Genomic DNA, 12,256 nt, shown 5'->3' on the forward strand with positions numbered 1-12,256 from the left:
CTCTTCTGGCTTGAATGGGTCACAGTTAAAGGTTTAATTTGCATGAGGTGCAGGTTACTGTTTTAGTATTTTATTGAAGTTGAGGGCTGATCCTAATACACTTGACCAAAGTATCAAAAACATATAAAGTCACTTAAGGTGTGAAGATCAAATCAAGTCTTAAAATGAAGATGAATAATTACCTATAGTTATACCTGAACTATTTGAATGCTAGTTTCAGATTGGCTGCTACTGGACCCAAAATGATAAAATAAGGTGTTTTGATTTGTTTATGGATGATGTGGACAGAAAAAACAAATGATTATGCATTGTTTTAACTATCTTGGCTCACATGTTGAGTATTTAAGCTTAAACTTTGGGCCCCATTTACACCTGGTATTAACATGTTATCTGATTACTGACATCCCATCCACAGGTCTTTGTATTTACACTTAGTATTAATAAGCACGGTCACATCTCAATATGCAAATATTGCATCAGTTAGTTTAAAATCACTTTTTAAAAGGGAAGCTACTGCTATTTGTAGTTTTTTTGCAGGGAGAGTTTGGGGACCTTTCAACTTTATTTATACCTGTCTAAAGTAACAATGCTAACCTGACCGCCTCCAGATGTGGTGGCATTATTAACATGCATTACCCAGACAGCGTATCCTGATACAGATTGCCTGTTCACGGCAGGTGTAAATGGGGTCTTGAGTTTAACAACTAACAATGAATAGGATGGGTCATTAAAACAATGTTCAATATTGCTTGAAAGATTGACAACAATCCTTGTTTGAGCTACTGTGTATTGTGAAACGACATATCAACACTGGTATGGAAACAGATCAAAAGCTCAATGATAAGGGTGCTCCGATCAATCGATCACCGATCATTATCGGCTGATGTTCATTCTAAATAGTTTGATCGGTGGTCTCTATAAAGGAAGATCAGAAGGGATTTTTGAGAGGCTAAATGCCAAGAAATATGGATCGAAGCAGAATATTTCGTTAGATAAAAATATATTGTTGAATTTTGGAAATGATTACATCCCTCTTTTTTCAATAAATTTTGACTTTTGGACTTTACAACGCTCTGGAGTTAATGGAAATGTTTGGATCCAACTGGAAACTAATAATACAATATTCACTACCGAGCCTGTTTGTAACCGATACCGACAACGTTATCTTCACTTCGCCTCTTCTCTGCTCCGCTCTCTGTGGCTGCCCCGGCAAACTCGGTGAAACACGAGAGCAGAGCGGTGCTGCAGAATGAATGTAAGAGAAAAACTTAAAGAATGAATAGACATGCAAAAATAGTGAATTAAAATTCAAATGTCGACGTTATGAATGAAGCTTCGAACTATTCGGTACAACCCTTCTGAAGTCAAGCAGGTCTAATGACAATGACGGCCAGTATGAGAAAGGCCGCTGATACCGTGACTCCAGCCGAAAGGAAACAAAAAGGTTGACCGCTCATGACGATGTTATTCTTTATATAGCCTATAACCTATCAATGCTTTTTAAGCTCAATAAAACACAGATAGGTCAAATATTTGACCAGAATTTGGGACTCGCTTCAAATAGACCCATGATCGGCTTCCAGCGAAAGGTGATCAGCCCTAAAAGTTCAGATCGGAGCACCCTTAATTAATGACATCTTGAAGTAAGAAATGTATACAAATAATTTCCTTGGAAAGAAAAGAACAGTCCATCTTTTTTTCAGGGAACCATCCATCTGTCTTACCAGCCAATCAAAATCAAGTATTCTCCCTCCCTCTCACTTGGCTGTGGTATGCAGGATGTTAACAGACAGATGCACCAAGCCGAAGCTAACGCCCTCTCACTTGCATCAGATGGCAGCAGAATAACCAGAAGTCCAGCTGCTTAGTCCACAGTGTCACAGGTTGAAAAACATATTTCTGCTTCAGCATAATCTCAGTACAACCACTGTCACAGTCCACTAGTGTCACTGCTTGGCTGAGTTGGTCTGTCCATGTGCTGTATCTTTCCCATTTATCTGCAAATCGCCATCGTCGTCATCTAGAAGGTTAATCCAGTTACTGCGGCTTTCACAGAAACAGCACACCTGGCTAACCACGAGCTTCAGTCCTCTGACACGTTTTTTGACTGTACATCGTCTGTTGCATTCCCGACATGACTTGAACAGCTGAAGGATGCACTCTTCATCGACGATGAACTCTGACGAGCTGAGGGAGTCAGAAAAAAATGCATGAATAGCAGCGAGCTTTTATTTAAATGAGTTCTGTTAAAGGAGGATTGAGGAAATCTTAATAAGATGCTGTTTGGGGCAAAAATCATACAGTTTTTCATGCAGTATAAATGTATTATTTTCGCCTATTCTAAAAATTATGTGTTTGGATATTTCTGCATACGGGGGTCCCTAAACAGTCTGGAATTATATGAATTGGGTATCACTGTAAAGATGAAACTTGTGGATCCAATGAGCCCAACTGTATTCATGTGTGATTATGTCAGTTTCATTGTAGTGAGACCATTTTACCTCACTGTATAAAATGACCTGTGGTGACCTCTAGGATAATCACAGCCTCATGAAACTTTACAGCCGCAAAGTACAGACCTAGAGCATTCAGAGGATGGATGGCTTTCCTACGTAGAGTGACAATAAGGGGGTTTCTGAGCAGTTTACACAACAGAAGTGCTCGCCATCAAATCACCGAAAAAATGCAATTCTTGTCAAAATCTCAAAATCTCAAAGTTTTTTAAACCAAATCACAGCAAGGCTTTTTCTCTGGTGTTCCTCAAGGTCTTGGTGTCTTAATGTGGTATTTTGGAGGGATTGTTGATCATTTTTATAGATTCTCGAGTGGAAAATAAATGGTTAAATTTAGCACCAAATCTTTGTAATAAATGGTATCAACCCTAAAATTTCTGCAACGACTTATGAGACATAATAGAGCATGGGGATGGAAATCATATACTTGACTATAACAATTTGACACACAGTGCTGAGCTGCATCTCAAATTAATCTTCAGGTTCCCAGCTTTCAGATGAGGTACACCACTTCTATGTGACATCTACTGTTGACCTGCTATCTCCCCATAAAAAACAAACAAAAATGGGTCTATGAAAAAGAGGGCTGCAGTGGAAATGGTTAATATCAGCATACCTCCCCAAATCCACCAGGTGGTGTCCGTCTCCCACACTTAATGAGGTGCTGAATTCTTCATCCTCGTCTTCTTCAATATCTGTGAGTGGATCCATTTAAAAAAATATATCAGTTAATTACTTCACTTTTCATGTTAATCTGCTTGTAATCCTTATTTTTTTTTGGCTGGAGAAGGACGTTGCTAAAGTGAAGGTGACTCACCTCTATTTTCTGACTGGTTGGTTGTCGAAAACTCGTCTTCACTCTTCACTCTCTGACAAGGAACATCTTTTTGCCCTGACTCCTTAAGAATGGGACAAGGAGCAGCAACTCATCAGCACAAAGCTTAGTTAAAAACAGGCAACACAATTTCATTTATATAGCACATTTCAACTTCACACAAATTAAATAAAAACATTATTTTTTATATTGTAAAAAGAATACATTAAAATCTATCAGCTAGTTGCATCACATCAAGGTGATACAGAGGTAAAAAATGTTTTTTTCCAGCTGCAAGCAGCAGCTCAACTCAAAGCGACTGAGTTAAAATCATGCATGCATATTATTATTATTATTATTGTGATGAAATTCAATGATGGTCGATGCGTTCACTTGCAGTGTACAATGTGTGTCAGCCAGAAAGGGCAGCATGTCAGACAGCCATCAACCTTAAAGGTGCTAAATGTGAGGATTGAGAGCATTTCTATTCGGATATAGCCTTCAGCAACATCAGTGCATCTCTAATTCATGCACTTGCATGAATGCGACCATGTGAAATTTTAACTTGCACACTCACAAAATTGGTCTCAGTCTGGAGCCCTGATGGTAGGAGTTAAAATATTCCTTATTCTGAGCACGGAGGAGCATGTAGATATTGAATAGAACAGGCCCGAGAATGGACCCTTGAGGGACTCCACATGTGATTTTTATTCGCTCAGATACACAATTACCAATTGACACAAAGTAGTCCCTATCTTGTAAATACGATTTAGCACAGTGCCAGAAAAACCCTGTGGATCGATTAAGCGACTAACTGTTTGTATGGGAGATGTGTCAGAGTCACATTTACCTTTCCATTTTCAGATGACTGGACAGAAGGAACAGCGGACGACGTTTCCCGCTCATCTTCATTCGGTGAATTCATCATAAATGGGTATTCCTGATCCACACTTTCACTACACAAACAGATTGCTTATACATAAGTAAAGGATCTAGAATATATAGGGCTTAATACTTCTTCCCCCACTGCTAATCACAACAGCAATGGTGGCAGAAGTATTCAGATCCCAATACAGCAACACCACACTATAAAAAATACAAAATTACAAGCAAAAGTCCAGCATGTCAAGTTTGAATTAAGTAAAAGTACATAAGTATAATCGATCAACTTTGTCAACTGACAGAAAATACATGTAAATCGACCATCATTTTCATAATAGATGAATCGTATGCTGAATATATTTTCATGCTTCTAAAATGTAGAAAGTTGTATGAGATGGAAACACTCAAGTAACGTTACGGGAACCTCAAACCTGTGATTAAGTAGCTCCTCGGGTGTCTTTACAGCCGGTTCAGGAGTTACTGAAGGTCTTTCCTCCATGTCTTCACAGTCTTCCGTCTTCACCACTGGTGCAGTGTTGGCTGGTAGCTGAAACATAATGAATTAAGATGAATGTTTAAATAAATATGTTTGATGTAATGCTATATTTTAGTCAAGATAAGATTGGAAATAACATGACAATTATTTATTATTTTTGGGGAAATTTCATATTCATATGAAAAAATTGTCACGAACCAAGCCACCTCCCCTGCATTTTATTAAAGGTCCCTTATTGTAAAAAGTGATATTTTCATTGCTTTTATATTATAAAGCAGGTTTAAGTTCTATATAAATACTGTGAAAGTATCGAAACGCTTAATCCACAGACTGAAAAAACCCACAGCCCGTATTCAGAAACTGAGCTTTTGAAACAAGCCGTCTGTCCATTTGTGATGTCACAAATCTACAATATTTAAGACCATTTCAAAGTTTTAAAAACGTAAACATTCTAAATGGGTCCCAGTTTATTTCCTGCTGCAGCGTATGTGACATGACATCAGGTGACAGGAAGTAAACATGGACCCAAGCTGTTGCTTAGCAATGCAATTCTGTTACAATTCCATTGAAATGTAATAAAACGGAGCGTTTCAGACAGAGAGGGTAAATACAGGTATATTCAAGCAGACAGTACGAGGAAGATAAAGGGTTTTTTAAACATTAAAGTATGTAAACACGTTCTAGTAGTAACCCAAAATACAAGTATGAACCTGAAAATGAGCTTGATATGTCTCCTTTAATAAATTCAAACAATATAGCACCATAATACCCAATGTTAAAAATAAAAAAAGCCATTAAGACTTTTACATTTTTAAATTAATATAATATGATATATGTAATATATCATATTATATTAATTTAATATATATTATATTATATTAAATTAATATAATATAACATGATATATATAATATATCATATTATATATATCATATAATATGATATATATATTATATCATATTATATAGCTAAATTATTAAATTAATATAATTATATTATATTATTAAATTAATATAATATGATATATATATATAAGAAACTCTTATGAAATGTATATGTAAATTGTTTTATTGTCTTGTTAATGATAATGTGTTTAATAAAGAAAGCATTATTAAAAAAAAGTCTGTTTTCAGCTTTTATTTTTTATATTTGTATGTGTTTACAAACAAATCTCTGATGTCACTTTACCCGGACTGACTTTGGTGTGTATTATAAGTAACATTAAGTAAACATTATCTACGTTGCTTTACAACATGCTATAAAACCAGACTCACGTCATCTCTCCGTGGAGCAGCATCACTCCCTCCGGCGGAGGACGAACCAGGAGCTCCTGGTGTTGGTGTCGGTGTGTGTATTGAAGGCACCGCCCCGGCCAGCAGCCTGACCCGGTCCAGACACCTGAACCCCATCCTGGACTCCAGCAGGTCTCCGGGGACGTAGTCCTCCAGTCTGAAGTGAGCGCTGCAGACCACCGTGTTCTTAGTCACAGACTCCGAGGAGAAGTCTTCTCTCTGCTGCTGGACGAAACTCACCCAGGACACAAACACAGCCTCGTTAGTAGTCCTGTTGGGGAAACAGTGGACCCGGTGGCCGGTGTGGCTGGAGTAGGTGCAACCGGCACAAATACAATACTTCACCATGGTGACAAGAACCGTTAAACTACCGAAACTACCCAGATACCGGAGGTATACAGAGAACTACCGGAACAACAAACTCACCGGCACTACCGCATAGTCCGCCATACTCTGCTGTGATTGGCTATTGCTAGTAGTACTGTGCTGTGATTGGCTACTATGACTAGTAGTACTGTGCTGTGATTGGCTACTATGACTAGTAGTACTGTGCTGTGATTGGCTATTATGACTAGTAGTACTGTGCTGTGATTGGCTACTATGGTTAGTAGTGTGATGGGCTAGTGGGCTAGTATGTCTTGTAAAACATAAAATCCAGCATTGACTTTGCAAATTAATACATTTCAGGAAAGGTTAATAAATTTAGTAAAATAAAATTACGTTATGATATTGCACAAATTGCTTTGTGCAATATCATTATCATTATTACTACTCAGGTGTAATTCATAAAGTGCAATATTTTCAGGTGGAATTTCATTTCATTCTCACTGTGCAATATCATTTTCCACTTGTGCAATTTCGTTAAGTCTGTTTGTCAATACTGTATATACTGCTCCTATTTTTATACTTCCTTCTATTTAAATGGTTCATATTTTGTTACACTGTGTTAGCTGATGAATCTTGTTTTTCTGCACTATCCCCTTTGCTGCTATACACTGCAAATTTCCCCACTGTGGGACTAATAAAGGAATAACTTATCTTATTTTCTACTACTACTAAATGTGTGTTGTAGATTCAATATAAAATATAAATTAGCTCCACCTTGATAAGCTACATTAAAATCAATAATATAACGCAACATAAAGTACAGTTTGCTGATAATATGTCTGTATTTTGACTTTCTCTTGTAAACTTTCAGCAGGAAAAAAAAAGACACGTAGTACACGTGGTTCTATAAAACATAATGCTGTGAGGTCCAAACAGCATAGTTTTATTGCTCAGCTTTCTGTAAGGGTACAAGAAGTTTATTACTTTGCTTCTTTATTGTCCTTATGTACAGGTGTCAGTTACAAGCTCACAGAGCAGCTGATGTGAAAAACTATGAACACATACAGTATACTGTAATAATAAATACAAAAACAGATAGGAAAACAAAAGAAATAAAACATGGTGCAGTTTAAAAAAAACGTTTTTTTTCTGTTTTGTACTGAATTCAATCAAGTCATTGACACACATATTTGCACATAATCCTGTAAATTTGTACTTGTGGGGAGAGAGTTAGCCAAACATTACACAGCTTGTTCTGATTTGTAACCAATTAAACCAGCATTAAAGTACATCATTTGGACCAGAAACGGCTCTCAGTCTGTTCAGATTCATCAGATCAATCAGACTAGACAAAAATGTCTTTATATCACAGGCGTTCAAAGCTTGAAAAAGTTAACAATTTAACTTTTTTTTTTTTGCACTGAAGACTGAACCAGCCAGAAAACTTGGTGCCAACAACAAAGTAACAAAGAGCAGAAGTCGACTGTGTGCACTGGACAAACATACATGTGTGCATATCAAGAACAAGTGTGTGTGTATATATATATATGTGTTATCTACTTTAAAAAAAAACTTGATCAGTCCATTAACTATTTGGTAAATAGAAGGAAGTGTCTGATTATAACTTGGAGCCCAAGTATGCATAATGTGTGCAAAAAAAACAAACATGTAATGCATTTCTTTTCTGCCTCTGAGTCAGGTTATTAAAGGTAAAATCAAATAAATTCTGTGCTGTAACTGTACAAAGACGACAATTTCATGTTGTGTTTCTCCGCTTTGTCTCATGACCACAAAATTAAAACGTTTCTGAGTATTAGCTAACAAACTGTTCATGGTTACAAATAAATGCAGGCAGTATACATATATATATATATAAAAAAAGAACATTTAACAGATTTTTCCAAGAGTAATAATTATGCAAATAAATAGGCTTTTATCTCTTGAGCGTCCATTCATGCAGAGGGGTTTTCTTTGGATGGAGGCTGTGGTGATGGTGATGGTGATGCTCCTCACTGCTGCCTCTCTGATTTTTAGTGACTTTTCATTATGGTTGAACATTTTCACCGTGTAGCACCCAGGAGTTCAGAAGCACTCAACCTCCAACATTTGCAGCTCTGAAGGTTTGAGGCCACCATCAGCGTTCAGTCCATTGCCATCGCTTTTAAAAAATTCATGTTGCAAACAGACATGTGCATATGAAATAATATTGTCGTCTGTGCCGTTTGGTACTCAGCGGTGTCACAGACCTCCAGAGCAGCAAATATGGCCATTCACGCCCTCCTATGAGGGTATGTGTGTGTTAATAAGTGAAAGTGATTAACCAAAAGAAAACCTCACTTTAAACTGCCAACTTTTACACTCAATTGTGGGTTTAAAGACAGTGCCTCTGAAATATAGTTTCCATTGCTACCAGTTTTACCCCTCCTCACACACTAGCCTGAATGTAAAATAAAAACAAAAAACTAAGGACAACTTCACCTGAGAATGCAGAGGTCTGTGACAGACGCCAACATGCTTGCATTTAAATTGAACAGAAAGAACAAGCAACCATATACAAAATAGCTATGTATTTGTACATATATATACTCCAAAATTACAGGTGTATAGATATTTTTTTTTGTCTGTATATTTCTAATGAAGTCGCATAGCAAATGAAACATGATATATTTTAATCTAACGTGAAGAAAGCACTCCTGCCATCACTGCTCAGTTTGTAAAGTGCTCAAAAGTGACGAGAGAGAGAAAGAAATACTTCTGCCTTTATAAACTGAGGATGTGACTGAAAATAGACGCCTGCCTTGAATAGCTTCTTATCAAGCCTGGTCCCGTGGACAGTTGTGCCCTTTTCACAATATGATCAGACAGGAAGTGTGCTGGGTTATTCCGGGTTGGATCAAATAAAAATAATTAAGAAAAAAAAAAACATGCATACTTGTAACTGCTGGAAACAAATGTGAGAGAAAAGGAAGACGAACCAGACTCAAAGAGTGAGGTTCAATCAGCTCTGCAGCTTTAAATACAGGATACTGTGCTAGTAGAGATGATGGGGAGCTCATCTATGAACTGTCTACCTTCCTGTATACACATGCAGAAACACGACTAGAAGAGCTGTGGCCACACTGCAGTGATTAAGGGGGAAAAATAAGATTCACACCTCCTTCTTCTTCTTCACCAGAGTCTGTCTCTCATCTCTAAACCCACCACGAGCTCGACTCAAAAACACCACAGAACATCAGACCCACATCCAAGTCAGTCTGCACGAGTTCCGTTTCAAAATGATATATTCACAATTTAAATCCTATGGTTTTACAGCTGCAAAATGACTACTGGTAAGAAAATCTGACTAATTGCTGAGCGTTGTTATAAAAATGAAAGCTTTTCTATTCTGAATTTGAATCAAATTGCGATTAATGCATCGCATTTTGGAATGAAACCCTTCAAATATGGAAAGCATTACACCGAGGTAGGATGAATTTGTGGCGCTCCTACGAAATATAGCACACCAACTCTGCAGCCATGAGGATTGGAAGGTGTACTGGTTGAGGTTAAGATGGCTACTAAAAGGGCAAGATATGGCTACCTGCAGTGTTAAAGATTCAGTAGCATGACATGGATCAATTCAATCAGTTTGAATCGCAAAACAAAATAGTGACTCACTGCTCTCGAATGCTTAGGGAGAATTTTGAAAACACTTTTGTAAGATGTTAAAATGCAAGTTGATAATATGCTTCCTGATTTGATTCAATTTAAAGTGAGACGACCAGGCAGTCTTTTTTTCTGAATGCAAAAGAAGCCGTAAAAAACAAACTGCTCACTCACAACAACTCAACAACAGCTGTTGAAAAGAAACACAGCAGCTCTTAAGTTAACAGCTCTTAACTTGCTCTCTCTGTATTTCACACAAACTACACCAAAACAAAACCCAAACAAATAAATGAATACAAATTAAATGACCGGGGGATGACTCTCTAGCAGCAGGGAAGAATGTGGAGAGCGGTGAGAGAAGAGGAAGACTGCAGGCTGGTCGAAGACGCGCTCATCTGGCTCCGAGCGAGTCTGTCGGTGCGTCGCAGTAACGATAATAGTCCATCAGAGTCCTGCACACAGTCACGTATGTTCACACACACAAACACAAACACACTCTCCAACGAGTCTCTCATTCCACTGCGAAGCCACAGGTCTCCTCGATCGCAGTCAGCAGCTTGTCGTATAGCTTTTCGTAGCTCTCGTAGGGCGGAATGTCGATCCGGTTGAAGCTGGAGAGAAGAGAAAGAGAGTGAGTTCATGTGAATGAAGCTATGAGAGACTATTGTTTTTGTGCATGTTGTGTGTGTGTGTGTGTGTGTGTGTGTGTGTGTGTGTGTGTGTGTGTGTGTGTGTGTGTGTGTGTGTGTGTGTGTGTGTGTGTCTGTGTCTGTAGGTGCACGTGACACACACCAGGTATGGGCTTTGGGCAGGTTGTTGGCGTTAGCATCGATCTGATGAATGGTGAAGAGTCTGGGCCCTGCAGCACCTGCAGTCAAAACACAAACGGGATGCATCAGGTGCAGTTCAGCATCAAATTGTTGAGTTACTCACCAACATCTCAGCTCTCATAAAGTCCTGACTCCTTTTTAATCCGGTCTCTGTTCCGTTAGCCACGACCAGATGAGTTTTTTTTTAATCAGAGGGTTTCTTTTGCTGCTCTAAAACATGCTCCTGTATTCTAAGATCAATAAAATTGCAGCAGATCATAACAGCAAAGAGAAATTAAATTATTTTCTTAGCATTCAACAACATATTCAACAATATACACCATTAGTCTTAATGGGAGCTGCAATTTTTCAATGCCAACGTTAAAGTCTTCAAACTTTACTAACAAGATTGCTAAAAGATGTGTGTTTATTTTAGAATAAAGACGGACTAGAATTACCGCCTCGTGGTTGAATGCCTTCGCCAAGCAGTCTGTCCAAAATGTCATCACTTCCTCATTTTATCCTATTAGACGTTTGTGTGGAATTATCATAATTAACATATCAATTCTAAAGTTATGGCCAAAAAAATCTGTTGTGAGGACACAGTGACCTTTGACCACCAAAATCTAATCAGTTCATCCTTCAGTCCAAGCGGACGTTTGTGACAAATTTGAAGAAATTCCTCCAGGTGTTTCTGAGATGTCGCGTTCACACTGGGTCGTACGTACAGTATGTCCGAAAACCCGAAAACGTTATGCCCCTGGCCACGGCTGTCGCTGGCCTGGAGGCATATAAACGATCATGTTTCAAAGTTTCTAAAAAGAATCCTTCTGTGAGCAGTGAAAGCTAGTGGAACAGAAGCTAAACCAGAAGTGGCGCAGGACCTCAACTCTTTAAAGTTAAGATTGAGAAAACCATTAGGACTGAAGACAGAGACAGGTTAACACACACAGAGTCCGATAAGTACCCTGTAAAGCCTTGAAGCCCTGCAGCGGGACTCTGGATGAGCCAGTAACAAACTGCAGTAGCCGGGCCCTCCTCTCCTCGTCAAACGTCTCCACGGCTTTCCAAAACCACTTGACGATGTTGCTGTCGGGGGTGCAGTGCTTCAGACGGGTGTTGGACTTCCAGTCAGCGATGTCGATCTTTCCCAGGCCGCACACTATCAGCTGAGGGAGATAGAAATATGAACTTGAATTAATACTATACCATAAAGGTGTACCTGAAGTCTTTATTGTGTTTTGGAAGGTGCAGAAGATGATATATTTTTTTTTTAATCTTGTACCTCCAGTTCTTTCTCATCAAAGGATTTGAGCAGGTGTTGAGGAATAACCTCATTGAAGCCTTTCTGCAGAGCCAGAAACTGAGCCTCGATGCCATGCAGGAAACGCCAGTTCACATACAACCTGCAGGGAACATGAGAGAGGACCGAGGGGGCGAAACAGAACAAGTCTGTCAGTTTTATTTAACACTTGAGG

At 38.5% G+C, this 12,256-nt stretch overlaps 2 protein-coding genes across 2 annotated transcripts in view; both read right to left on the bottom strand.

The window, feature by feature from the left end:
* Positions 1 to 773: 773 nt before the first annotated feature.
* LOC141764921 (uncharacterized) lies at positions 774 to 6,455 on the bottom strand. The gene is made up of 6 exons (XM_074630613.1): positions 5,980 to 6,455; positions 4,641 to 4,756; positions 4,178 to 4,283; positions 3,331 to 3,412; positions 3,130 to 3,208; positions 774 to 2,187 (listed from the first exon to the last, which is right to left on the bottom strand). Exons 1-6 carry the CDS (start codon positions 6,343 to 6,345, stop codon positions 1,947 to 1,949), a joined length of 990 nt encoding a protein of 329 aa, XP_074486714.1. The 5' UTR covers positions 6,346 to 6,455; the 3' UTR covers positions 774 to 1,946.
* A 771-nt stretch (positions 6,456 to 7,226) lies between these two features.
* LOC141764930 (E3 ubiquitin-protein ligase SMURF2-like) overlaps positions 7,227 to 12,256 on the bottom strand; it is a 71,263-nt gene continuing 66,233 nt past the window's right edge. The window contains exons 17-20 of the mRNA XM_074630631.1: positions 12,064 to 12,184; positions 11,746 to 11,947; positions 10,762 to 10,837; positions 7,227 to 10,580 (exon numbers count right to left, since the gene is read on the bottom strand). Of these exons, the coding sequence (XP_074486732.1) occupies positions 10,481 to 10,580; positions 10,762 to 10,837; positions 11,746 to 11,947; positions 12,064 to 12,184 (499 nt within the window). The 3' untranslated portion in view covers positions 7,227 to 10,480. The remainder of the gene's footprint in view (positions 10,581 to 10,761; positions 10,838 to 11,745; positions 11,948 to 12,063; positions 12,185 to 12,256) is intronic.

This window comes from Sebastes fasciatus, chromosome 3 (genome assembly GCF_043250625.1).
Source record: "Sebastes fasciatus isolate fSebFas1 chromosome 3, fSebFas1.pri, whole genome shotgun sequence".
Lineage (NCBI taxonomy): Eukaryota > Metazoa > Chordata > Actinopteri > Perciformes > Sebastidae > Sebastes > Sebastes fasciatus.

What these genes read in the sequence shown, in the direction of transcription:
- LOC141764921 (XM_074630613.1), bottom strand. Translation starts at nt 6,345, where the DNA reads ATGGTGAAGTATTGTATTTGTGCCGGTTGCACCTACTCCAGCCACACC. An exon ending in AGTCATCTGAAAATGGAAAG is followed by an intron (nt 3,413 to 4,177) that starts GTAAATGTGACT and finishes CCCATTCTTAAG; the next exon opens with GAGTCAGGGCAAAAAGATGT. An exon ending in CAACCAGTCAGAAAATAGAG is followed by an intron (nt 3,209 to 3,330) that starts GTGAGTCACCTT and finishes ATCCACTCACAG; the next exon opens with ATATTGAAGAAGACGAGGAT.